We start from the raw sequence: 27,500 nt of genomic DNA on the forward strand, positions 1-27,500 counted from the left end.
GTAGAATTCAACATCTGTTTCATGTGTGTTTGCAGGGTAGCGTGAAGTGATAGAAAATAATTCGCTTTGGCACTTGCAGACCACCCCCCTCAGAATCTTGGCACTAACAGGGTTTAATGTACAAACCTTTAAAAAGCTTACATTCCTCTTTAAATCCTTTTCTTTCCAGCCACTGCAGAACATCTTCCACACTCCAATCTTGAGCATGCAAACAAAAAACACACTGGTTTCAGTTTCAGAGTTTGTACCGAAGGTTATTTATCTGAATTAAGCTATGCTTGGTAGGTTTAAAACCCGCGGCCAAAACCGGCCCCGCGAAAACCACCCCCCAAATACCTGAGCCGGCCAAAAAAAAAACACACCTGTGTTGACCCTGCCGTTATTCATAAATAATTTTTTTCATCTCAAATTACTGCTCTCCTGCACAAGGAAAACACCACAGTGTCATAACATTTATGTCTGTGTAAGTTGTACAGAATGATAACATACCTTTTAGTCCTGTATTTTAAAATATTTTAGGGACTTTTTACAATTTTTTTTTTGGATGGTTTCAACAAGACCTACACTTTATCAGTCAACTTGAAAGATACTTGGTTTCATTTTAAATGTTTGTAATTATAAGGTCGTGTAAATGATTTAATACTTAAGCACTGACCTTTGACGTCGACATTTTCCTTGCAGTCCTCGGCGCCCAATGATGCTGGTTCAATTGACGGTTCAATCTTCGATTTCTTTGAAACCGTTCCTCCTTTGGCAGAGTCTGGAAGTTTCCTTGCATTCCACTTCTTGAAAATCTTGCAGACTACTTGATCCGTTTCACTTTCAACGGAATAGCTCGGACTTGACTGCGTAAATGGCGTGAAATCTTGGTCCAGAACTCCAACTTCTTCTTCCGAATCGACCATCTTCTCGCAGAAACACAAACTTGTGCAGCAGCCGAGCAAAGAGCACAAAATTTCGTCTGACGTGCAGCTTTGATCCCATTTCTGGCGGGAAATGACACGACTCACGCGGAGCTTTCTCATTGGTCGAAATTTCAGTATCCGCTGACCGTAAGTTTGGAGGAGAGGTTGCAAAGCTGTTTAGGAAGAAAACATGGCGGAGAAGGCGGATAAACGTTTCGGATCCTTTTTTCCCTCTTCGCGTTGCTATTGTGCTGCAAGGTGTAGTGTCTAAAAATGAAGAAGTATGCCACAAAAGGCAGCCACGAAGGCGAACAACAACAGTACACACAGTACACGTTTCTTTAATAATCTTCCCGCGCTCACACTTTCCCGGATGTATACTTTTTACATAAACAACCGCTGTCCTAGTATACTACATTCCCTCTCTTTCTTCGCTCAGATGGTTAACCTCGAAAGACAGAAACATAACAAACTTCCACTTTGTTTAGATACCGTAAAAGTTCAATTCGATTCCAAATGTTCAAGACAAAAATCACGCTAAACATAAACATAGCCTTGGCCGTTCAGCTTATAAAACAACGTTTCAATGTCACTCATGTAATAACAACAAACAGTAATATGAAAATGCCAATGTCACTAGTTTTAGTACAGAACGTAGTCACTCAGAGCCTTTGGACGGCTCGCAATTCTGCCGGATCTTCTCACATGCGGCTCAGCTGTAGGTACAGTAGAAGGTACATCTTCTGGTGGTGATTCAGCCATTGGTACTTGATCCTCTGCCACAGGTGGCGTCTCAAATGACTTAGGTTCAGTCCGTGGTTTAGCGTCCTGTTGTGGCGTTTCCTGTTCTTCTGGATCTGGCGTATTAAAGGACTTAATATGCTGAAGGCTGCGTTTGTACTGGACACCTTGAGGCGATCGCAACACCACCTGGTCCCCATAACGAGATATCACCTGATATGGTTCCTTCTCATAGCAAGGTGACAGCTTATTTTCTTTCTTCTTCTCAAGCAGAACACTGTCTCTTTCTTTCACATTTCGATCTCTGGCATGGAACTTCTTGTCCACATAGTCCTTGTTAAACTGCTTTCTCTGATTGTCCCGATCACGAACGGCTTGGTCGCTCACTTCTAGCTCCTCCTCTTCAACGTTGACTAGCTCAGGCATTTTAGTTGTTAGCTTTCTCCTAAACAATAACTCGGCGGGACTCTTTCCTGTGGTTGAATGTGGCGTGGACCTGTACGCCAAAAGAAACCTGTTTAGCTCCTCTCTCCAATTCTGTCCTTCTGCATGGGCTGCTCTCATGGACTTAAGAAGCGACCTGTTTTGCCTCTCTACCTCGCCATTAGCTCTTGGCCATAGAGGTGTTGTGTAACGGTGTTCAATCCCCATTTCATTCAGGTAATCTTCTACTTCTTTGGATACAAGATTTGAGCCATTGTCGGTATGCAGACCTTTAGGCAACCCATGTCTTGCAAATTGGGCATCCAAGCAATGAATGATGGTTTTGCTGGAAGTTGTTCGGATAACATCAACTTCTATCCACCGGCTGTAATAATCAACGAGAACTAACAAGTGTTCTCCAGAAGGTAACGGACCCATTAGATCCACAGCTACTTCTTCCCATGGTTTGTTGGGTAACGGTGTTGACTTCAATGGTGGGGGTGGAACGTTCTTTGTAACCATCTGGCATCCGTAACACTCTGCACATCTTTTCTCGGCATCACGATCCATAGCAGGCCACCAGACTTTTGTTCTAAGTCTCTCCTTTGTCTTTGTGACTCCTTGGTGCCCCTCGTGTGCCAAACTAACGACTCTCTTGCGAAGTGCTTGGGGTATAACAATTCTTGTCCCCCGGAGAATTACATGGCCAATAAAAGTCAACTCATTGTGCACTGGCAAATACTGCTTGGGGGCATTGTCCCATTTCCCTTCGATGAGACAATTTCTGAGTGCTTGCAACTCAGAGTCTTGTGCTGAGACTTGTTCAATCTCTTTGATTCTCAATGCAGCGGGGACAGCATGTAGAGCTATCGCGCGTACATATCCATCATCTTCCGCGGAATTGTATGACGCCGGTATCTTCGTCAGTCGGGAAAGGGCATCTGCGATGTTTTTTCTTGAAGGCACATAGCAAACTTGATAGTTGTACGGTTGTAAACGCAGTACCCAGCGCTCTATTCTGGCTGAAGGTTTAGACTTCCTGGAATAGATGACTTTAAGTGCTTCATGGTCTGTCACCAGATCAAACTGTGGAAGCCCGTACAAGTAGAGGTGGAAGCGTTCACAAGCCCAGACTAAGGCTAGTGCTTCCTTTTCTGTCTGACTATAACGACGCTCCACTTGACTCAAACTACGACTAGCATAACAGATGGCACGGCTTTCCCCATTCTTTTCTTGCACCAGCACGGCGCCAAGTCCAACAGGACTTGCATCAGCAATAACACGGGTGGGTGTGTCCTTATCGAAGTAAGCTAGGACTGGTGCACTTGCAACTTGACTCTTCAATCTCTGAAACGACTGCTCCTGCTCCTTGCCCCAAACGAACGGTTCCCCTTTTCTTGCAAGTTTTCTGAGGGGATCAGCAGTGGTAGCAAAATCGGGTATAAACCTGGCACTGAATCCAACGAGCCCCAAGAAGCTACGGACTTCTGAGGGTGTCTGAGGCTGACTTGCCTCTGCAACAGCTCTGACTTTTTCCTCCGTTGGGCCGATGCCATGCTTACTCAGCAAAAGACCCATGAATACCACTTTAGTCATTCGGAAAGTGCATTTTTCAGCATTCAAAGTCAGCTGCTTCTCACTAAGACGTTGCAACACACTGTGTAAGTTCTTATCATGTTCTTCAGTGTCTCGACCATGAACGATAAGATCATCTGCTATGTTTGACACCCCTTGTAGACCTGCCATTGACTGGGTGATGATATGCTGGTACTTCTCTGGTGCGGCATTTACACCGAAACTCAAACGTTTGTAGCGGAATATACCATCATGGGTGGCAAAAGCAGTGATTTCCCTTGAATCAGGATCCAGCTCAATTTGGTGAAAACCCCACCTTAAATCTAACTTCGAGAAAACACCACTCCCATTAAGACTTTCAAGGACTTCATCTATGGTTGGTATGGGCAATCTTTCCCGAATAATGGCCTCGTTGGCTCTCCGCATGTCGACACACAACCTTATGTCCCCGGACGGTTTAGGAGCAACAACGACTGGGCTTACCCACACTGTAGGCCCCTCGACTTTCTCAATTATGTCCTTTTCAAGGAGTTCGTTAACCTTGGCAGTTACTTTGTCCTTTACAGAAAAAGGTACTCGTCGCATTTTTTGAACGACTGGAGTTACACTGGGGTCAATGTGTAGCTTCAACTGATAATCTTTAAGCTTTCCAATTCCCTGGAATACACTGGGGTATTTTGCTTTGAGTCCTCCCACGAAGGTACCATCAACAGTGTTACAGTCTCCTGTCCCAAGAGTTCCCGAGAGATCCACACGAAGGATTCCAAGATCTGTGGCGGACGAATATCCCAGCAAACAACGCCCGGATTCAACAACAATGAAATCTGCCACAACCTTTGTTTTGGGTACGGAAACTTCTGTCTGAAACTGGCCCTCAATTTTAAGCTCTCGACCCCCATAAGCATACAATCTCTTCAGACAAGGTTTTAATTCAATCTTGAGCCCCTGATACTTAAGTTCCTGCAGTGTATCTTTACTAATGAGGTTACTTGCAGAACCTGAATCAATCAACACATCTCTGCTGATTCCACCAATCTTCACTGAGATGACGGGTTCAGAGGAATTTGACATAGCACATGTCTGTTCTTCTATAGTAAAAGCAAAACTGTCATCCTCACCTGACTCGTTACAATGACCCTCAACATGATTTGCCTGTCTCCCCTTACTATGACGCTGCTGTCTGCCTCCCCGTTGTTGGTTGTTACCTTGTTTTCCAGGCTTCGAGTTCCTTCCCCCTTTGCAACAGCTGGCATAATGACCATATTTACCACACTTGCTGCACTTGCGACCTCGGGCGGGACAATTTGTACTTTGGGCAAAATGACCTTCTTTACCACAGTTGAAACAAACGCTTTTCCTTTTGTCTCCACGCCCAGGACGTTCTTCAACTGCATGAGTACCTGCTCCAGGTTCTTGGCTTGGCATGACCATTTGACCTGCCTGCTCGTGTGAGGCTTCCCACTTTCGAACTTTATCCATTGCTGCTTGCAGAGTAATATTAACGACTTCCAATAGCTTCTTCTTTAGCTCAACATTAGGCAACTTTTCAATCAATTGATCCCGTAAATTTTCTTCCAAAGTTGGACCAAAATTACAATGACGAGCTTGTTTACGTAAACGAACCATGAACTTATCGGCGGTCTCTCCCTTTGTCGGCGTAAGTTGACGAAAGACATGACGCTCGTATGGTACATTGTCCTCGGCTCGAAAATGAGCATCCAACTTTCGCAGACACACCACATACTCATTATCCTCGTTAGCATTCAGTGGTCCAGGATCTGGAATATCTTCGTAAATATCTTGTACTTCCATACCTGCTAAATGAAGTAACTGAGCTGTTTTCCGAGAAGGATTCGTAATTCCCTTGCCATCGATGTAATACTGATACGATCGTTTCCACTGTCGCCATCGTTCCGCGACCTGAGAGGAAGACCCTGTTAAATCTAGAGGTGGAAGCGCCCTTTCTACTGAATTCGCCATCCTCGTCGCCAATTTGTAGTGTCTAAAAATGAAGAAGTATGCCACAAAAGGCAGCCACGAAGGCGAACAACAACAGTACACACAGTACACGTTTCTTTAATAATCTTCCCGCGCTCACACTTTCCCGGATGTATACTTTTTACATAAACAACCGCTGTCCTAGTATACTACACAAGGGTATCTGTTCATGTTCACTGCCCTTGCGAAAACTGCAAGGGTAAAGCTGTGAACCCTAAGACGCAGCAACAGCATCTTTTGTTATCAAGTCAGCGTGAATTAATCGTTGGACGTGAGGTTGAATGTAGTGCAGGTGGGTGCGCATTTTGCTAGCTTGTAGTGCTGATCTGAATCTTAAATATGTTATTATGAAAAGTTTGTCATTTAGAAAAGAATATTTATATCATAAATAAGAAATTAAGAGAAAGCGAAGAATGACTCACGTAAACTGACGCTCAAAATTTATTATGCTGCCACGGTCAGCAAAATATCAGGGATTTCCTATTATAACAAAAAAAAAAAAAGATCAGGGAAAATCTTATTATCTTACATGCTTATCAAAGTCCTGAATAGTTTGAGTATTCGATTATCTTTCCAAAAAATAATGGTGCAAAGCGATCGATATTTTGATACAAGTCAAGTGTAGAAGCGGTAGTTTTGTTCACTGGTTTTGCTTTGTTTTGCCCATGACCTGTTCTCCAACATGTATGTATCATTGCAGATTGAACTGGCAAATCATAGTGATGTCCTTATTTACCAATTGATCAAAAGGCAAAGCGAGCCCTTAATTCCAGGCTTGTTACGGTCAGGGAAAAACGATCATTTTTCAAGATCAGGGAAAAGTCAGGGAATTTTGTTAAAGGTCAGGGAAAATCCAGATGTTTGTTAAAGTCAGTGAAAATTGTTCACAGGTCAGTGAAAAGTCAGGGGAAAGTCAGGGATTTTTTTAGTTTCTGATGAGTGGCAACCTTAAATTCCTCTTTTATTGAATTTCAGATCTAGATGGTAATAGTTTTGGATTAAGGTCAGAAATAGAAGATGACACACATACAATGGATTCTGAATGCATAAATATCGATGAAGAAAAGGACAAAAATTATCAGTGTAATGAACCGAGTGCATCCGGAACAAACATGTTGTTCAGTGCTGACATAAGTGGTGGATCATGCTTCGTTTTCCAGTCAAGTTACACTGAGTTGTCTCCACCAACTTCATGTCTTTCTGCAATTCCTGAGCATGAAGATGATGCTTCAGAAAGAGAAGCTGATCAAGGCCAGCACAGAAAGCAGCTTACTGCAGAAGCTATAATTGAATGTATATTTCACTCCCTGGATCTCCTTGATAAAATGGGTGGATCACTTAATAACTTTGAAGAACTCCTATTAATGGCTCAATCAATGTATTGCAAAGGAGCCTCTTTAAACCAAGATATTGATGTTGAGGAAGTAGAAGCAAAGTGGCCTAAGACTTGGGCTGATGCCAGGAAACATGTAGTGGATGTTGGGTATAAATATGCAAAGAAATATTTTATTTGCTTAAGTGAGGATCACCCTTCTAAGTGGGATTTACTAGAGAAACGGTCTGATGAGTGCCAGTACTGTGGACAAAAGGGGACTATTCCTTATTATTACCTTGGACTAGAAACCAAAGTCAAGCAGTGGGTATCAGACCCTGAGATGTGTAACAAAATGACGCAGCACTGGAAGGAAAAGGAACATTGGTTGCAAAGAACTGAAGGATGGCACTCTAAAACTGAGTTATGGGATGGTGACCGATTTGCTGAGCTTTCCTGGTTCTGGGACCCTGCATCAACATGGACTTTGCCTGTAAGATGCACGACTCAAGGATGCAGAAATATTATTAGCAGTGAAGTTGTTGATTCCTTGCCAGAAGTACGAAGTGGTATCAAAGAAGTAACCTGAGATGAATGTCACCATTTGTTCTCGTTCCAAGTCAAGTCTGCTCAAGGTGATCCATGAAATATTGCATTGTTAGGCCACTGGGATGGTTTCCAACCCTTTGGTTCCAGCAACAGAAGTACAGGTACATGTACATAAATAATTTACATGTAATGCTTATGTAGTACACACATATCACGAGTGCAGTAGTCAGGGCTGTCATTAAGGGCTGTAACCTGTAACACCACACTACTGTTACAGATGTAGATGTCTACTGGTGTTGCATACATATTGCACTGGTATGGTTGATAACTGTCTAGTACAATGCAATGGCTGCTAAAAAAAAACTTAATGGCAGCACTGAGTTCTGATAGTTTCATGTGAGATTGCTTTAACTACATTGATCTCATTTTCTGTTCCTGATGTTTACAGCAATAATTAATCCCAAAGTACTTTTAATTTATACTGAAAAATCTTAAGTATATTTTAATATTTTCATTTCAATCCAGGTGCAATTGAAGTGACGATAGGTACTATGTCAAAATTTCACCGTATGTCAACTGAAGAAGTATACACAGTTGGTTTTGTTCCATCCTACTTGCTGCCTGATAAGAGACCAAATGCCTTAGATCCTTTCTTGGAGCCACTAGTAGCTGATTTGGAAAACAGTTTCATTGAAGGTAGTGTATCCTTTTTCACACACTCACAACTGACAGCCTGCATGTCAAATGAAACTGAACCAGGCATGACCTTTATAACACAAAATAATTATTATAATGTAGAACAAGGTCCTCACACAAAAAAGGGAAAGCTAAATATTTGTAAAACCTAGATTACAAGCCTATCAAGCCACAGTGTGGAAAGGTATCTAGACAGATCTTATATATAAAAAAATTAAAGATATGGCAGAATTTTATATTTATACACTTTGAGAAATGAATGAACTAAGTAAATGGGTGTTTCCTGTCATAATTACTCATTTGTGGGATATATAAAAAACTTGTGTCTTCATCTTCAAGGAATTGAGGTTAACTACAAAGGAGAGATAGACGGATTTCCTAGTGGAAAGATGACTGTAAGGCTACTGCTTATCCTCTGGACTGGAGACCACCCAGCCCAGTGTGAAATTTGCAAATCAAAAGGGGCTGGTGGCAAAAAGGGATGTCGACGATGCAAGAAAGTTGGTATGTTTCCTTGAAGTCAAAGAAAGTAATCTTAAATTAACAACAATGCTATAACAGTGTGAAATTTAAAGAAGCTTGAACACTGGCTAGAAAGAACCCTCACAGATAATAAATAAATATAATTGTGGTTTATCTCCTGTCTGATTGTTGGTTCATGTAATATACAGAGTGAATTTTTTTTCAGATTGTTATCGAAATGTTAACAGTTAGTTTTATATTGTCTGTTAGCTTGGACTTGATAAAGGTTTAAAACATGCCCATCAATTTTAAAATTTCTGTCAGTGAGGCAGAAATGTTTTTGGTTGCTGGCAGATTTTATCAGGAATCACATGTATGCAAAGCAGTGCTTCTTACTAACAACATGCAATTGTTATTCAAAAGTTTAAACACAATTATTTTGGGCCTAGCCCATCTTAAATAATTGAAGATACTTGTCTTTTTGTGACTGCATCTAATCACATGGTTTCTTATTCTCATAACAAACAGGGCAGTGGGTTGCAATCAAGAGGCATTACTACTACCCAGGATTCAGAGAAAACTATTGATTTCCACCAGAAAAACGGAGTATTGCTGAAGAACTCCCTGTCATGGTTGACATAGGACAGGAAGAACGAATAACAGTGGCTTTAGACAGATCAAGAGAAAGTGGCTTTCATGGAGTTTCTCAACTGCATCGTCTGCATAAGCTGTACAAGTTTGATGTTCTTCAAGACTTGGTGTTTGATGCAATGCACCTCATTCCTCTTAACCTTGTAAAGAGGAGACTGGAATATCTTCTTTCCAATTCACTGGTGGATCAAGATCACTTACGCGAAGCCTTAAAACGGATGCCCTGGACTACTGGTACAGTAATATAACTTATATTTCCATTCTGTTAAAATTTAACAGTATTGTTGCATGCATGTGTTAGGGGATAAGCTCTAATGCTAAACAGGTTCATCCTGCCTTCTTTTATGATATTTAATGCTACTTGTTTGTGTGTATATACGAATACAATAAGTAGGAATACAGTAAAAACCCGCGAGTAAGAACAAGCATTTTTCCAGGTTAGCCTAAATGCTTCTTATATAACGGATATTTAACAGCATTTTAGGCTAAATTGTATCTTAACAGGTTCTTATTTTCTGACGAAAAAAATCATTATTTCTGATCAAGTTTTTAGTGGTATTCAGCCTTTTTCTTATATGAAATTTGCATACCAATGTTTAGACTATATTGGAACTGTATTGGCACTTTATTGATGTCAACATATCTTATTCTCCAGAACATGTAGACATTTTTTAATTAATTTTGAAAATAAGAACCAGTTTCAAAACTTTAGGCTCAAGTGGTTCTTATATAAGGGGGGTAGGTATAACAGGCAAATTTTAGCCTAACTGGTTCTTAAAATAGTGGTTCTTACTCGCGGGTTTTTACTGTAAGAGTACTGAAAATAGGCACAATGCTTTATTAACTACATGAAGTTGATTTTAGAAATCTTATGTGTGAAATATATTTCTTAGAGTACAAAGCTGCCAGACTTCCTACAGATCTATCTAAAATTGGCTTTTGGAAAGGTATGTGTCTGAAACTTATTTTGAGAGGGCTATTTGAGGGTGGTACTTTTAAGTGCATACTGGGAAATTGAGTGAGTGTTTATTCTTTCTATTGTCCAGTTCTAAGTAAAAAGTAAAACTTCTTTCAGTCATGTTATAAATCTCTTATTAATCACGCTTGCTTAGGACTATACTGGGATAATGACGACAAGGCAAAGTCAGGTTCAACACTGTAAATATTAGGGTCTTATACCTTCGGTAAAAAAGAATTGCATTTATTTTTTTTTATAATTAGGTAACTTTGATTTTGGGTTTCAGGCTGACTTGGTTGCCACATTCCAAAAACTGCATCAGTGTAATGCTGAGAAACAAGTTTTTTACACATCATAAATTAAAAAAAATAATAATAATAATGTAATTTGTTATTAATTTTATTATAGCAAAACACAAAAAACAGGGCAAATTTTATTTAACTTTAAATTTATAAATTATTATGTTGCAGCTGAAGAATATCAAAAGCTTGGCTACCCAGCTTCTGAGTTTGTTCTGGAAGGATTACTGTCGCCTGAACATGGTGAAGTTTGGGCCCCACTTCCAAGAATAGTGGAGTTTGTTTTCAATTGTGGACAAAATGGCTGGACATTTGAAATGATTGAAACTTTTCGAAAATTGTGCTGGGGATACTGCATTCTTGTTGAGGAAACATATGGCATTTCAGAATGTTTAATAACACTACATAGCCTAACACATTTACCAGAAGACATAACAAGATTCTCATCACCAGACAATTTCTGGTGTTTTCAGTTTGAACGAGCAGTTGGTCGATATGTTAAGCAGTCCAGTAATAATAAAGGCATAGAGAAAAGCTTTGCACAGAGAGAATCGCAACGAGAATTCATCAAAGCTTGGTCACTTGAAAAGAAACAGTGGAAGATTGCTTCATCCAAGACTGGTAGCTATGATCAACAAAAGGTAGATTAAGATATCAGTAATCACTACCTCCCCCATTGTTAGGTGTGGCGAATGGTCATTGAAAAATGATGGGTCTTGGCAAATTTTGCATGAGTCTCAAAATCTCAGCACAACAAACCAGGGTCCCGGAATCTTGGCTCGTGAAAAACACTTGAATTTTACAATCGCGGTGCAGGGTCTTGGGAAGTCTCGGATTTTACCATTTGCCACCCCTATTATTCATTGTCAGGAGTTTTCATCTTTTTAACACATTGTTAATGCATCCATCGGCCATTTCAATAAATAAGTGTAGAGCCGCTGTTCCAAGCTTTAATATGAATATTATTAAAATTATAAACTGTCCATTTATTTACAGATGGTTGCTTCTTCTCTTCAAGCAGCAAAGGACCTTGTTAGGTGGTGTGAACTTGTAAGAGTCAACACTATCAGAGCTAACAATGGTGTGCTTATTGGGAAGGGTGAAATAGAGGCACTTTAGAGAGATGAACGGTTGAGTATTAAGGATTACTTTAGAAATGTCCCTGGCTTTGGTGAAGCACCAGACACAGCAGCAGTTTATAGTAGTGCCTTGGTAGAAAGGGCCCATGCTTTTGCATGTGGAACAGTATATCATACTGGAGATGACGCTGTAGTATCTCAAGGAGCCAACATGAGCATTGTCAAAATATTGAAATTCTATTTGGTTTTTGTAAACCAGGAGTACATTCCTATTGTGACTGGTGATTCTTAACGAATTGCTACAGATGCTCTGGGTAACATTTTAAGGCACCCTCTCAGTGATACCATTGTCATTGAGCCATTTGAGACATGCACATGTTTTCAAGTATAGGATCTGATAAGAAAAGTCATGCTTTATCCATTTCAACCTGGAAAGTTTGCTGTTGTGGATCCCATGAGATCAAGAATCCCTATTCCCCAGGTCCTTGTACCAGTGTCTCCCCAAGTGGGTGAAATGGTGTCTGTTCAAGGAGGTGATGAAGAATTGTGGAGAGCTGAAGTACGAGCTGTAGACCATGGACATAAAACAATCAGGGGTTATTTCTTTGTCAAACACCATCAGTGGAATGAAAATCAGTTGTGGAAAAGGGAATCCATGGGCCATGCTATGGACACCATTCACTTTAAGAGCATTGTCAGTATACTTGATGGACAGTGGCATGGGCCTTACTGGAAGGACAATGGATATTAGACTTAATTTGAATTTGTGTATTCCTGAATATCTTTTACATTCCACTGTATGCAAATAGGGAAATGTTGTATCTCCATCTTGGATCTATGAATTCCACTCCACAATTTTCAACTGAAGTAAATTTTTGCAACAAAGAATACAATTCAATGAACAATTAAATTTCTGCAAGCCAGGGAGGAATTCTGTTTTCCTGCCTTTAAAAAATTCACTTACATGTACTATAAGAAACTGAAACTCGTAGTAGTCATTTCAAACAATTTCCACCATTGAAATTTTAAAATCCAAGTTTACTTAGTTTGGAAATTTTAATTTCCATGACAACTGTGGATTTTTTTTTCCATGTTAAGTAATGTCAAACAATTTCCACCATTGGAAATTTAAAATCCAAATTAACTTAGTTTGGAAATTTTAATTTCCATGACAACTGTGGATTTATTCATTTCCATGCTTAGTAATGTCAAACAATTTCCACCATTGGAATTTTAAAATCCAAGGTAACTTAGTTTGGAAATTTAAATTTCCTTGACAACTGTGGAATTTTGAACAACCATTAAATGGAACTTCACAATTTTCCATGCAAGGATATTGACATTTTATTCTTTGGATTTTTTAGTTTCCATACATCACATGGAGATTAATTAACCTGATGTGGATTTTGTATGGATATTTGCATCCTTTGAAACTTAACCTCAAAAAACCACAGAATAACCACATTTGGTTTTTAAACAGACTGTGGAATTTTTGAAAACCATACAAAAACCACAGTGAAGTCTCTGTGGAAATTTTGACTTTTTTCCGGTGAAATGGCGTAAAACCCGGGCGCAAAATGGCGGGAGAATTTTCGTTCTATCGCGCATGCATAAAGCCATGAACCGCTGGTCACCATGACGTCGGCTCCGGGATGGAAGATTTGTCGCGGGAAAAAATGGCGTGCAAACAATTAGACGAAGAAACTTGCCCTTCCGTTTGCTTTTGTACAGTGAACCAAGAAGCGATAAACATAAATTTAAAATCAAATGGTCATGTTCATTGTCCTTGTGAGGTGTGCACAGGCGAGCCAGTCTATCCTACAACAGCATGGAGACACCTTCAGCGATCGAAGAAAGCCAAGTTTTCGAATAACGAAGTTCAAGATGAAGTTGATTGCTATTTCACGGCAGAACCGGTGAACATTGAAAGTCGTACGGGAGAAAGTGTTGACAATTGTGAGCAAATTACAGCTTACGCGTGTGGATTTTATTCAGAAGACACTCCTGATGAATTTTGTAGCTTTGCTGAAAACGTAAACGATGTTGACGAAATGAACTCCATAGGCAGCGACGGAAGTTCAAGTTACAGTGAGTTTAATGGAATGGATAACTGGGAAGAAATTGATACCGCCGGGCCTGATGATGATGTTTATGATCACGATGTTGATAATGGAAACGATGAAGAAGGGGATGATGTTGATAAGTTCATTTTTGATGCAATTTTACGAGCTGTTGAAATGAAGGATCAAATGGCAATCTCTATACAGAATTTTGAAGACCTCTTAGACTTAAAGAAACTGTATTCCAGAAACAACAATAGAGTTGATGAGGCGAACAATATCTGGCCTTCCAAATGGGATGAAGTATGTTCTCTGCTTGAGACCATTGGATACAGCACCCCAAAACTGTACTGGGTATGCTTAGACTCAAGCCACCCCTGTCAGTATGGTTTGCTTCAAAATAAAGAAGAATGTTGCCCTTATTGTGGAAAACATGGAAACATACCTTATTATTACCTAAGCATCATAAGCAAGGTTAAAAGGTGGTGTTCCTCTTCAATGTGCACGAAAATGACTTCTCATTGGCAACAAAGGGCCCACTGGTTGCCACCTGATAAAAAAATAGGCTGGGGTCAGGGCCTCAAAAAGGAGTTCTGGGATGGAAAGCGTTTTGCTGAATTGTCATACTTTTGGAATGAGGATGAAGAGTTGATTCTCCCTGTTAAATGTCCACAACTTGACTGCAAGACTGTTATTTCTGCTGAGGTTATCACAAGCTCACCTAAACTTGCTGGTAGTGTTAATGAGTGTGAAATAGAGTGCCATGAATGTTTTCATACTTTCATATACAAGATCCAAACAACTAGAGGAGATCCAAGGAATATTGCATATGATGGTTAGTACAATGTTCATTTGTTAACAATCCATTTCCCCATTTTTTGTTCAATTTTTCAACATGTCCCCAGTATTTAGATGTATCATAGAAGCAATCTGACATTAAGCGTACAGAAATAATAGATATATCTGGGCACATTTTAAAATATCAGTTAACAAACATATAGTCCTATTATTCATATGCCCTTTTATTTTTTACACAGCTTAAATAACAAGAAACCCTGTGGGTTCATACACGGGTCTTGAAACTATTTCCATGTCTGAACTGAAGGACTCAATGGACATTCTGATTAGAACTGAACAAGGCTGATAAATTTGGTTTATAAAAGATGGGAGTGTTAAAATATATAAAAAATTAATAATTACTTCACTACTTCTCTTGTTCAAAAAGTATTGCATTATCCTATAGTGTGGCGACTGTCACACTATAGGACAATGTAATACTTTTTGAACAGGTACCAGTTACTTGCTGGCTCCCATAATCGATCTCCAGGGTAATTTGTCTGATGAGCCACAAATTTGCATTCATTTCAAAAGTCACATTGGCATCTTTGAAATTGAAATTCTGCATCAGTTCTTGGTCAGTGCTTCATTCAGCCCATCGCAAATATACTGTAAAATACTGTATATCTGTAGGGTGCAACATGTAAATTCGTAACATTCCAGCCCTTCCTTTAAGCAGGGAATGTTCATATAAACTGCTGAGCAACATCTGTCATCACCTAAACTCAAGTGACTGATGAAAGATGACCCGTTCTGAGCGAATGAAAATACGTAGCCTTGAATAACATCCCTGGAGTAAAATCCTGAAGCAGAGCATGAGATGGGCGTGGCCGCAGGTGGCCTGGGCCCATCTTATTAGATCATTAATATAGCGACGCTTGATCGCCGCTAGCTGGACCGTACGAATCTCACTGATCGACACAACAAATATCGCCCCAATTTCTTTCATTGAACGCCTCCTTTATTAAATGTCGTATTTGACCGTGAAGCTAAAAATAATTGATTCACAAAATTAGGGACAAGAAATTAGCTATAGAAACACTCGAGGTAAATTAAACTTACATTGTTGCCGGATCTGGCGAGAGTTGACACAAAAAGGACCTTTCCTTCCTTCGATAAAAACGACAGACAATTTCTTTCTATTAAACCACGAGTGCTTGCGAAATCGATCGAATTATTGAATTTCACAATAGATCCGTTCTGTTTGGAAATGCGATACCACTTACGGAACGCGTGACGAGGCACCTAGTGTGACTTTTACAGATTATTAATTAAACGATTACTAAATCAAAACAAGGGATAAACCCGTGCCTTAGGGGCACTTACATGGCTCCCCTTGAAATCACCGTATTTCAAACAAAACGAAACATAATTAAAGTAACAAGTTCAGAGTTCACTGACATGTCCGTGTCTAGTCCTCCTTTTGAATGTGTTCGTTGAATGGCTCCCCATGCGGGAATCCCAGTCTTTCCTCTCTTGGCAGCAGCAGGACAAGCTTTTGAATGGGTCTTTCCAAAACTGATGGGGGGTGCACTCTCTTTCCAGTGCTGGAGATATCAGGGTCTCCAATCGCTACCTTGACACTACGCACCAGTCCATCGGCCTTGTTGGGGTACGTTTCTATCACATGAACAAGGCTCCACCGATTCCTCGCCTTGTTGTCGTCTTTAACGATAACTACGTCACCAACTTGCATGTTACAGCGTGGTCTCGTCCACTTGGACCTCTCTTGTAAGCTATGAAGAAATTCCTTCCTCCAACGGTCCCAGAATTCGCATGATAAATGCTGGACTCGTCGCCAACATTTCCTTGAGTACAGGTCTTCTCTTTGAAACACGCCAGGCGGAGGTAGAACTGGCTTTGCTTTCATTGTGAGGATATGATTTGGCGTCAGTGGAGATAGTGACCCTGGATCGCTTAGATTATCCACTGTCAGGGGACGGCTGTTCACGATCGCTTCGGTTTCACAAATCAGCGTGTGAAAGGACTCTCCATCCAGGCAACTTGCACTCTTCTCCAGGAGGGCTGATAGTACACTGCGAATGGTCCTGATTTGGCGCTCCCATACTCCTCCTGCATGGCTGGCTGATGGGAAATTCATCTTAAAGGTTATCCAATCACAATTCTCTTTCAACATCTCAGTGCTGATCTTGCCTTGATCCATAGACTGCAACGCTTCGCGGAGCTCTCGTTTTGCTCCGATGAAATTCGTTCCTTGATCACTGCTAACAGTGGACAGAATTCCTCTTCGCGTTAAAGGGCGATCTTGCATCACGATCCGGAACTTGAAAGCGTCTGACTCAATACACCAACTCACACCAAGCGCTCTTTCCATAGGCAGTTCATCCTTCTCGAGATCCAGCTCCTTTATGCCTTTCGCACGATCTTCCACTGGTATGGACTCGATAACTTCTCTTTTGTTGCTTGTAAATTTATGCAGGTTAAATCCTCCGCGCCGACACATCTCTTTAGTCTTGCGTATGAGCTCCTTTGCTTGACTTGTAGAAGGTACAGATTTCAGACCGTCGTCAACGTAGAAATCTTTCCTCAGGAACTCGGCTGGTTCGAGGCCAAACTCTTGCTCATGGTCATCAGCGGTCTTCTTTAGCGCAAAGTTACAACAACCAGGAGACGAACCAGCTCCAAAGAGATGAACGGTCATCCGGTATATCGTGGGCTCCTTGTTTACATCGCCATCCTCCCACCACAAGAAGCGTAACAGATCTCTACAATGTTCAGTGACGTGGACCTGCAGAAACATTGCTTCTATATCTGCCATGAAGGCAACTGGCTCCCTTCTGAACCTCGATAGCACTCCAACAAGCTTGTTGGTAAGATCTGGGCCTTGGAGAAGATGCTTGTTAAGAGCCTCCCCTTTGTACTCCACGGAGCAATCGAAGACTACGCGGATCTTGTCCGGCTTCTGAGGGTGGAAGACACCATGGTGAGGAAGGTACCATGTCTTTCCATCTTTCCTAACTTCGTCCTTTGGTATCTTCTCAGCATATCCCTTCTTAATCATGTCATTCATAAATGCCGTGTAGTCTTCTTTGTATTTCTCATCTCTTCGAAATCTCAGTTTCAACTGCTGGAGGCGATGGACTGCAAGCTTCTCGTTATTCGGCAGGGCTAACGATTCATTTCGTAGTGGCAATGGCAGTTCATAGTGTCCATCTGAACGATGGGTAATTCCTTCTTTAACCTTTGCCATGAATCTTCGATCATCCATGGAAAGGGTTTGTTGAGCCGCGTGCTTCCCTTCATTGAAATCTCGCTCAAACATTCTCTTAACTGCTTCTGGAGAGATGATCTCTTTTACGTGTGTCTCAACAACAAAACTATGGGAAGGTAATTCTTCGCTACCGATCTCCTTCACTGCAACTCTGTGACATAAGACATCCGAATCTTCAGTGGTTGTACTTCCTGTCACTGGACCAATGATGCCCCAACCAAGGAGGGTACGGATGGCATAAGGATCGCTGCTTCTACCAGGAATGACCTGCTTCGGCTTTATGGCGTTTGGACAGTTTGAGCCGATCAAAAGTCCCACTTGCAGATCGTTTTGGTACGGGTAAATCTTGTTGGCTAAATGACTTAGGTGTGGCCATTTTGCTGCCGACTCTGGCCTTGGGATCTCGTTTCTTCTCGATGGTATTTCGTTCCTTGAGTACGTCTTGGGAAGCTTGATGTAGACCGCTCTATCCATTCTTTCCACGATAAGACCGCTCACTCTACGAGTAGGAACTACTTCTGAACCATGCATTGTGTTTAGCTTCAATTGAGTCTCGACTCCATTAACTTGCAGTTCTTCGAGTATGCTTTCCTTAACGAAAGTTCCGTTACTAGCTGGGTCGAGCAGCGCATAAATTACAACTTGTCTTTCGAGGTTGTCTTGGTGGTACATTCGAACCGGAACAATCATAGAGTTTGTGATGGCATAGGTGACTCCAGTAGCATTACAGGTACTTGTACAGCTGCTAGTTGCTTCAGCTGCCTGAACTACTCTTGCTTGGTCTTCACTACCTTGCTTGGGAGAAATTTTGCTTTCATCATGAAGGATGGTCGGGTGGGGCATACTACATGTCTTACACACCTTCCGGTTTCGACATCTTCTTGACATGTGGCCGTAGCAGAGACAACCGAAACATATTCTAGCTTCTTGGATAAATGCTCTTCTTTCTTTAACAGTCTTCCTTTTGAAACTTGAGCACTTCTCCAGATCGTGATGCTGACTGTTGCAGAATGGACATGAAGAACCTGGTGGCGGTTGATCATCGTGAGGTGTGGCACTTGTCAAGAAGCTACTTGTACTCTTGCCTTTTCTTCCATTGTTTCGCCAGGTTGTGTTCCTGTTGGTGTTGTTGTCACTGCTGCTACTGCTAGTGAACTCATCTTTCCTTGCTTCCTTGAGGGCTTCAGGTGAGAATACTGGGTCGGTTGCCAAGGCTGCTTCTTGTGTTACAAATTTGACAACGTCATGAAACGTAGAAAGTCTTTCTTCTGATTTTAACATCTTATTGGCAAAACGGCACCATTTCACTCCCATGTTACTTGGCAGCTTTGCAGTTATCCTTCTAAGAGTGTCCTCGGAGTTAAGGCCTTCCATGTACTTTAACGTATTCATGGCTTGTTCGCAAAGCACCAGGAAATCAGCAAACTGTTGCAAACGCGCGCCATCCCCTTCTTTCATAGGAGGCCAAGCATTCAGCTTATCCTTGTAGGCCTGTGCAACGCGATAAGGATGGCCGAATCTTTCCTTTAATACCTTTCTAGCCTTATCATAGGAATCTGGAGAGTCGAGGTTAATGAAGCCTTGAATTGATTCCTTAGCGTCCCCAGATGTGAGCTGGTTTAAATAATAGAGCCTCTGCTTTGGATCGCTCACTCGGCACTCTATTAAACTTTCGAAGGCACTGATGAATGCTGCGTAATCGAAGTGGTTTCCAGAGAAAACTGGGGGCTGCTGTGCTGGGAGCAGACTCATTCTTTGTTGTTCGGCGACAAGCTTCACCACCGAGGTTAACTCGTCTGTTCTGTCGGAAATCTCCAGCTTTGATTCACGTGATGGTGATTCACCAGCTTGCGTGCCTTGGCGTACAACTGGGCCATTTGGGGGTTCAAAGGGCGGAGCCTTTGGGTTTAAGATCCCGTTATCTTGCAAAGGTTTCGTTTCACTAGGTTCCTCTTTGGGCGATAGCTTGGGTTTGACGTCTAGAATTGGTGTGTCATGCTTCGGGATCTGGGGGAAATCCTCCTGCCTTTCTTCTTCGATTTTGCGCATGGTTTCTTCCTCAGCCTTTGCCTTAGCTAACTCCTTTTGCATTACTAGCTTCTTATACTCTGCTTCCCTTTCTAGAAAGTCCATTTCTACTTGAAGACACGCTGCCTTGGCCGCTGCCTTTGCTCTTCTAGATCTTACTGAAGAGGAGGAAGAACGCTTGGATAATTTTGACGAAACCAGAGACATTTTATCGCTGTTTGTCTTTCCACACTAAGCAAGGCTTCGTTAATTCTAATGCGACATTGGAAATGTTCGCGATCCCGAATATCAAACCACTCGTACGCTTCATCTGCTTCCTTAGTGTCATGCAATTCCTTGTAATAATTGTGATGAGCGTCATTCATCCTATCCCTACACAAGTCTAGACTGTCACGCTCTTGCTCTAGGACTCTTGCGTCTAATTCTTTTATCGATTCGAGTAAAGAGTTTACCTTCGTTATCTGCCTCCTCAGAGCGACTCCTGCGGCCTTTCGCTCCTCAACAAGCCTTTCCAGGCAAAGTGACTCGCCCTTTTCAGTAGGGATTCTTTCTCTTCTGTCCCTTTCAGTCGTTTCAACGCTGACTTGATGGTCTTCGTTCTGTTCGCTCGTGACTTCTTCCATCGTAGGATTTGCCTGCGCCATGGCTATTGTATGCAGTCGACAAACTCCCGCTAATATCTTGAATTCCTCCAATCTTCACTATAGCGACGCTTGATCGCCGCTAGCTGGACCGTACGAATCTCACTGATCGACACAAATATCGCCCCAATTTCTTTCATGGAACGCCTCCTTTATTAAATGTCGTATTTGACCGTGAAGCTAAAAATAATTGATTCACAAAATTAGGGACAAGAAATTAGCTATAGAAACACTCGAGGTAAATTAAACTTACATTGTTGCCGGATCTGGCAAGAGTTGACACAAAAAGGACCTTTCCTTCCTTCGATAAAAACGACAGACAATTTCTTTCTATTAAACCACGAGTGCTTGCGAAATCGATCGAATTATTGAATTTCACAATAGATCCGTTCTGTTTGGAAATGCGATGCCACTTACGGAACGCGTGACGAGGCACCTAGTGTGACTTTTACAGATTATTAATTAAACGATTACTAAATCAAAACAAGGGATAAACCCGTGCCTTAGGGGCACTTACAATTAACATTTCTTAGACAGCTGGGTAGACCAAGTTATTACAGAAACCAGTCTTATTGCTTGCAGTTGAAGCTTGAGATCGATAAGCCACTCAGAATTACCCTTATCCATGCCTTTTGCCTAATAAACAAACCTTTTCTTTTTTTTCAGCACATTGGGATGGATGGCAACCATTAAGTTCATCACTCCGTGGTTGTGGAGCAATTGAGATCACTATAGCAGCAATGTCAAAGGTAGAAAGGTGCAAAGCTGAAGAGGTGTACGTGGTAGGATTTGTACCGTCACATATGCTTCCAAAGAAAAGACCAATTTCCTTAGATCCTTTTTTGGAACCACTTATAGCGGGTATAGAGGACTACTTCATCAATGGCATCCAAGTCAATTATAATCTAGCAACTTGTGGTAAACCTGCTGGAAGAACAACCATAAGACATTTAATTTTGTGTTTTTCAGGGGATCACTGTGGCTTGTGAGAAGTTGGGAAATTTACTAAGATGGGGAAATCAGGTTGCCGGCGTTGCAAACCTGAAAGTGTGTATGTTGCAGAAACACTCCACTACTATTACATGATGGTCAGTTGCCATGGGTTTTCCTCCCGCAACTCTGATGCGCGCTGGTGCAGAAATCATCAGCGGAAGTTGGCACGAAAAGTAAAGGCCTTTTAAAAAATGGCGGCAAATAATAACAGCGCGAGCACATCAAACAAACTCTGTTTAAGGCTCTTCGGCATGGAGGATGAAACAGAGAGAGGAGACCGGTTTTGGAATACCAACTCCGTAGAGATGAAGTTCTCTGCGGAGAAAGAATGGTTGAGGAGGGTTCGTTTCGCAGAAAATAAACCTAATTACGGGATGAGAGACCTTGATCCCGTGTTGGAAGAGCTCACAGGCAACAAGTTGGAGCTTGTAGGTCCCTTGGTGGATTGCTTCCTAAAGGAGATCGGGCTCTCTATTAATGCGAAGCTCGCTCGCTCTAGAATGACCGGACTCATGGCGCCCATCACTCTCTTTATGCCATTTCAAGTCTTTAAACATATCTGGGTTTTAGTACAAGGCTACGGTGGAAGCGCGGACACAACCAAGAATGGTAAGAGAATAACGCTAACTTTCCAAAGGCTCGACACTGCAGGAAAAATTTGGTCTCCCGCGAGATTTAAAGGAGAGAATTTTCTCAAGAAGCGGCACTTCGAGAAAATCCCCGAGGATGGTCGCGTGCTTCAAAGTTACAGCGGCAAATCAATTGTTGTTGTAACACCAACTACGCCGCTGCAAATGGTTTATTCAACAAAACAACAAAGGGTAGTAACCACATTTTGCGTGCAGCGCTATGATCGAGAAGGATTTGCAAAGGACTCCAATTTGCAAAAGCTACTGAATTTGAACACTATCTAGCTTGACAGTTAATTAACAGTAGGACTTGCTAATGTTTTGTTAGACCTTGTCACAAAACTTCATACATCAAAAGAATGACAACCTTGAATGTAATCTGAAACAAAGTTCTAAAGGAAACATGTTTTTAATACAAGCAGATATTTTAAAAATTTAATCTTCGTATCTTGTAGACTGTAATACATTGGAGTGAATAAATAGAATTATGGTTTTACCTAAACATAATAGCTGAAAGCTTTCTTATTATTTGACTAACAATGATGTCTGACTCATTTATGAAATTATCTATCAGTATACAGAATTACTCCTTTTAGATACAAATTTCATTTATCTGTGTATACTTCATCTTACTTTTAAAACTATCAAGCTGCAAATTCGTTTACCTTTTATTTGAGACAAATCCATTAATAAAACAAATGTATTTTGTCCACATAAGCAAAATGCTGGGTCACTAGTTATTGACCCTTTGACCCCTTACAATGTCTAGAATCTAATTTCTTCTTACAATATTAACCCCAAATTAAACAAGGTCACAAGAATGAGGGAAATAATTATTAACTAATGAAGCTCTTGATTATTTAGGAAATTCTCCTTGTCAACACCTTGTAAAATATATTGAGAACAGTATAGAGAATATTCATGCTATTGTTGGCATGTAAAGGCTTAAGTGGCCAAACTTTAAGTACAAAATTCCATAAATTCATTAGAGCAGAAACCCTGCCTCTAAAATGCAAGTTAGTAAAAAAAATAATGGGTTTATAAAGTTTTAAATGTAATATATCAGTGCATACCAAGTGATATCAGTGACAACAGTACTTTTGCATTTGGACAGGTTTAACCACTCTGACAAACATAGCTAATTTAAAAAACTTTGCACCAATTTAAATATATTTTTCATATGAAGTAGGTATATTACTCACATTACTGGTACACAGAATTTGTTGAGAGCCTAGTTATCATTCTCATAACAAGTATGCCTTATTGTGCACCAACTTGGCCAAGAAAAATAACTTGAAAATCAAATATTTTGAGAGATTTAAACTGTTGATTAAAAAATAATTCAACTACCCCTCCCCAGCCAATGCACCTTCAAGGTGCTTAATTAGAATTTCCTTAGTACCTGCAGTGCTTAATCCTCTAATTCGTAAAGCTTCCTTTAAACTAGGTACTGTCATCAAAGTTGGCTGGATAGCTACCTTTCTTACCTCAGTGGCATTGCAGAACTTTAAATGAGACAATAAATGACAGGTTATCAGCAAAGCGAGTATTGCACTGTTTACAGACAACAGGTTTTAGAACACTGATTGTCAGACCTCTGCTGCTTGCACAAGTCACAAAGTTAATACTAGAGAAACAAACTTGACAACTGAGCAAATCGTTTTCTTTATTTCTACCACAATTACAAACATTTGATTGGAAACAGTGTGGTGGAGAACGTGATTGGTAGTGTGAGGTATAAGAAGATGGCATTGGTTGATGTTCTGGGAGGTAAAATGAGCGAACATAATTACTTCGCATTACTTGCCACCATTTACCAGTGGCAGTACTTACATTTGACCGGTTAGTTAAGGTCAAATCTTCCTTCACCCCAGAATGTTTGGCCTCTTTAGCCTGCAAAGAGACAATGCCATAGCCCACCCCATACCTTGTAAACAGCAAATTTGCATGATAGGGAATGGCATATCCAATTGTCCATGTTGTGACATTAACACTGGATGAAAAAAACAAAGACATCAGGTTAAAATACATACTACACATTTCTTTCAGTTCTGCAACCTGAGCAGAATTGGTCTCTAATCTATTAAAAAGCCCCCCAGCATTCCTCAGATACTCACCTATCTTGCTAAGAGCCAGTCGTTGGATTGTTTGTGCCTCTGTTTCATCTTCATTTTCTAAAGTGTCAACTAAACGGTAGTAATATCGAGCCAATGCAATAGCTTGATTGCCAATAAGCCTAACTGGTAATTTGTTCTACCTGTTAGTTTCATCACTAAAATGTTCTTTTACTCTTGAAGCCAAGTATCCCGGTCCACACCCCCCCTCACCTGTTGCATGCCTTCCATGAGGAAAACCTGTCTTCTGCAGGTATTGTTTTAGGTCCTCCTCTGATTTCTGCAACATTTCCTGCTTTCTGGCACGCTCCCCAACACTGTCTATATCAGAAACCCTCAAAAGAGTCTTTTGGGGTTGTCCCTCCTTAACATCTCCACCTCTATTCCCTATAGGTGCTGCCAGGGCAGAAACAAAAGGATCAAACTTTCCTCTTCTTACTGCCTCTAAATATAGGAGATCAATATAATGCTGCCAGGCATTGATCTCACAGTGCATGGGTTCTGGCCTTAACTTGTCTGCAAAATGCCCAATCCTTGGTAGACCTAACTGTGGGATGCCATTTTCAGCCATAAAATGCAACTTTCTGGAATTTTTATTTTTTTCTGAAAGGTTTGGGGCAAGAGAGGTGATAAAATTGTTTACCTTCTTAGTATTAGAGGTTCTCATTTCCATAGTGTAAGGCTTCCAGGTGTCATCTTTACCCACTCCAATACTACCCCCCATAGTGTTTATGTTTCCTTTATGAACATTTGCATATGGGGAAGGATATGTAGCTGCCTGGTTGAGTTCATTGGCAGCCCAGTTCTGCCAGGACATGTCTGCTCCTGGCTGAAATTCAACAGTGCACTCCTTATCACAAACAGTCAAAACATTACCTTCCAACATTTTCATCTCTTCAGTGTGCTGCTTCCAGAGGTCATGCATTATTTGATCTTTCTCTTTTACACTTACACAGTGGAGGAGGTACTGGAAGTCCCTACTTCGTACCTGATCTCCAAAGTTCCAGCACACCATACTTCCTATTGACATTGTCAGCTCATTTGTTTCAGGAGCTCCATCATCTGAGAACTGAAAAATAAAATGATTTTCATTTTCATTGAACCAGACAAGTTTACGAGAAAGATGGGGAACTCTCAAGTGCAAATCAATAATCATAAACACCAGGCCAGTGACTGTGCGAGAAACACCTGATACCCCTGGGATCTGTGTGACATGACCAATGTCTAAACTTTTCACAAACTTGTCAACATTGTCATCTGAGAAGCTGAGCTTGGGTAACCTTAAGTCAACTCCAAGACATTTAATGTTACGTGGCAGCCAGACTTCTTTTTCAGCATTAAAAAATGAACTTTGTGTTTTACAGACACGATTATACTTTCTTCTTGACAAATAACTCTGATATTTAAGTGCCACAGACTGTTTCAGTACTTCTTCTGACTTCTGAAAATCATTAATGGCTCTCTCAAAAATACCCTGAAGAAATCGGCCCCTCTTATAACTACTCATTAATTTGGTCATGGTTTCATTACTTGCATTGGCAGCCAAAAAATCCCATGCCCCATACAATGAAGCTTCAAAACCCCCATGAATAAATTCTAAAATGTTTTTAGTTTCTTCCCTTCTCCTATATCTAGTGCTCGACTTATAATCATTAATCATTTCATATGATGTGCTAGCAGCACTCCTTCGTCTTCGGGAATAATCCTTCTGCTCCAACAGCTTTTTCACTTTCTCATATGCCTCCTTTAGTTCTCTCAGTGTCTCCTCTGCTTCACTTATTTCTTTGTCTAGTTTCACTTTCTCTCCTTTTGATTTTTGCAGTGCTCTTTCAATAAACAAGGATAGGGAATCATCATCAAAATAATGACAGTTCCAAAACGGCAAATAAATGAATAAATAATAATCAATTCCGTTTATCTTGCCGCAACTAACCCACTTACAAGTAGGAAACAAACCTGATTCCTCCACTAGAGAATCTGTCTCCCTTTGTAAAGCCAAGATATCTTGCTCCTTGGATAAAGCATCTTCTTGGACTTGAAGATGACGAAAGTTGTCTTGGAGCGTTTGGCGCTCCTTATGAATATTAAAAATGGGCGATGTTTCCCAGAAACGATTTACTTGTTGTTTCGAATCACATTTGCCCACATGGCCTTTCCCTTTGCTGCATTTTCGGCTTTTTCCGCAACATTTACGGTCTCCTTCAGGGCTACAGATGAAATAAAACACTCGACATTGAGCCTGAGGAAATTCAAGATGGCGGCCTAAACTGATCAACGGAGAAAATCGAGTTTACAGGAGATTTTCTTACCTGGATTCCTCCGAAGAAATCGGCGAAAACGACGCCATTTACACCAAAGTCCAGTTTCAACTTTCGATTTATGGCACGCTCGGTAACTAAACGGTCAAAATTATACTTTTCAGGGAGGAGGACAGGTATTTTAGGTGTATTTTCTTCGTTTTTGTTCTGCGTTTGTCTTAACAGTGGAGCCCCCTAAGTAAAAAATTGTTCTCTCAGTACCAGGACTCTAGAAATACAGAAATCACAGCGGTTGTGTTGACGTATTGGCTTCTGTAAACCCGTTGCTAGCCGGTAGCGTACCTATCTTAGACGAGCCGTTTCGTGGAGAAGTCATTCGAAAAACCTGATTTTTTCTTTCTTCTGCCATAAGTGAAAGGCCATAGTCATTCAATATGGAAAAAAGAAGGTTGGTAAGCTTTATCCAATGTAAAATAAACGACTGAAAAAAGCCCTTTAGCTTGACGCCTTAAATCAGCTCAAGCCGTGAACGCGTCATCACGTGACCTCTAAGATAGCAACGGGAGGAATTTACATAGCAACCGACCATCGTGTTACCCCAACTTCCGAAAACAGGGACGCTATCCTGCAGAAAAGAAAAGTATCCTTGACAACTTGGAATTGTTAAGTGAAATAGCCACTGAGGAAAGAAGCAGTGTAAGACAGCAACTCTCCAAAGAGAGTGGCTACACTGGACTGTCAATCTTGCATAGACTGCATAATCTTTATGGCTTTTTGTATGATAGAGACTTGGTTTTTGATGAGATGCATATGATTCATCTTAACATTGTCAAGAATGCTATTTTTAAGTTGAAAGAAGATGAGGACAATGCAGTTGACTGGGCTAAAGCAGATGAACGCTTAAATGATTTTCCATGGACCACAGAATTCAAAAGTTCACGCATCCCAAGGGGTATAGAGAAACGTCTTGGCTACTGGAAAGCTGATGATTTGAACAAGTTTGCTTTTCCAGCATCTGAGATTGTGTTCAACAGACTTCTTTCACAAGATCAACAAGAAG

General features: G+C 40.9%; 5 protein-coding genes and 3 pseudogenes across 7 annotated transcripts in view; 3 read left to right on the top strand and 5 right to left on the bottom strand.

The window, feature by feature from the left end:
• Positions 1 to 1,105, bottom strand: part of LOC149050432 (uncharacterized) — a 15,131-nt gene extending 14,026 nt beyond the window's left edge. The window contains exons 1-2 of the mRNA XM_089197768.1: positions 656 to 1,105; positions 127 to 198 (exon numbers count right to left, since the gene is read on the bottom strand). Of these exons, the coding sequence (XP_089053894.1) occupies positions 127 to 198; positions 656 to 1,025 (442 nt within the window). The 5' untranslated portion in view covers positions 1,026 to 1,105. The remainder of the gene's footprint in view (positions 1 to 126; positions 199 to 655) is intronic.
• Positions 1 to 24,415, bottom strand: part of LOC149050433 (uncharacterized) — a 30,700-nt gene extending 6,285 nt beyond the window's left edge. Inside the window, exon 1 of the mRNA XM_089197766.1 lies at positions 24,396 to 24,415. The gene's annotated coding sequence lies outside the window, so the exon portion shown is untranslated. The remainder of the gene's footprint in view (positions 1 to 24,395) is intronic.
• Positions 1,065 to 12,979, top strand: LOC149050434 (uncharacterized; annotated as a pseudogene). Its single transcript, XR_016184079.1, has 9 exons — positions 1,065 to 1,163; positions 5,801 to 5,934; positions 6,618 to 7,664; positions 8,029 to 8,199; positions 8,539 to 8,703; positions 9,190 to 9,546; positions 10,206 to 10,259; positions 10,741 to 11,210; positions 11,566 to 12,979. The product of XR_016184079.1 is annotated as an uncharacterized LOC149050434 (transcript).
• Positions 13,188 to 21,435, top strand: LOC149050435 (uncharacterized). The gene is made up of 2 exons (XM_089197767.1): positions 13,188 to 14,543; positions 21,113 to 21,435. Exons 1-2 carry the CDS (start codon positions 13,301 to 13,303, stop codon positions 21,433 to 21,435), a joined length of 1,566 nt encoding a protein of 521 aa, XP_089053893.1. The 5' UTR covers positions 13,188 to 13,300.
• On the bottom strand, positions 15,485 to 21,226 carry LOC113665661 (uncharacterized; annotated as a pseudogene). Its single transcript, XR_016184077.1, has 2 exons — positions 15,608 to 21,226; positions 15,485 to 15,534 (listed from the first exon to the last, which is right to left on the bottom strand). The product of XR_016184077.1 is annotated as an uncharacterized LOC113665661 (transcript).
• Positions 21,631 to 22,544, top strand: LOC149050436 (uncharacterized). Its single transcript, XM_089197769.1, has one exon. It carries the CDS (start codon positions 21,631 to 21,633, stop codon positions 22,351 to 22,353), a length of 723 nt encoding a protein of 240 aa, XP_089053895.1. The 3' UTR covers positions 22,354 to 22,544.
• Positions 22,635 to 25,958, bottom strand: LOC149050437 (uncharacterized; annotated as a pseudogene).
• Positions 25,959 to 25,976: 18 nt separating this feature from the next.
• On the bottom strand, positions 25,977 to 27,027 carry LOC149050438 (uncharacterized). The gene is made up of 3 exons (XM_089192686.1): positions 26,492 to 27,027; positions 26,139 to 26,389; positions 25,977 to 26,008 (listed from the first exon to the last, which is right to left on the bottom strand). The coding sequence occupies exons 1-3, from the start codon at positions 26,527 to 26,529 to the stop codon at positions 25,977 to 25,979; spliced, it is 321 nt and encodes a 106-aa protein (XP_089048812.1). The 5' UTR covers positions 26,530 to 27,027.
• Positions 27,028 to 27,500: the final 473 nt, after the last annotated feature.

The sequence above is a fragment of the Pocillopora damicornis genome, chromosome 2, assembly GCF_964200805.1.
Source record: "Pocillopora damicornis chromosome 2, jaPocDami1.2, whole genome shotgun sequence".
Classification (NCBI taxonomy): domain Eukaryota; kingdom Metazoa; phylum Cnidaria; class Anthozoa; order Scleractinia; family Pocilloporidae; genus Pocillopora; species Pocillopora damicornis.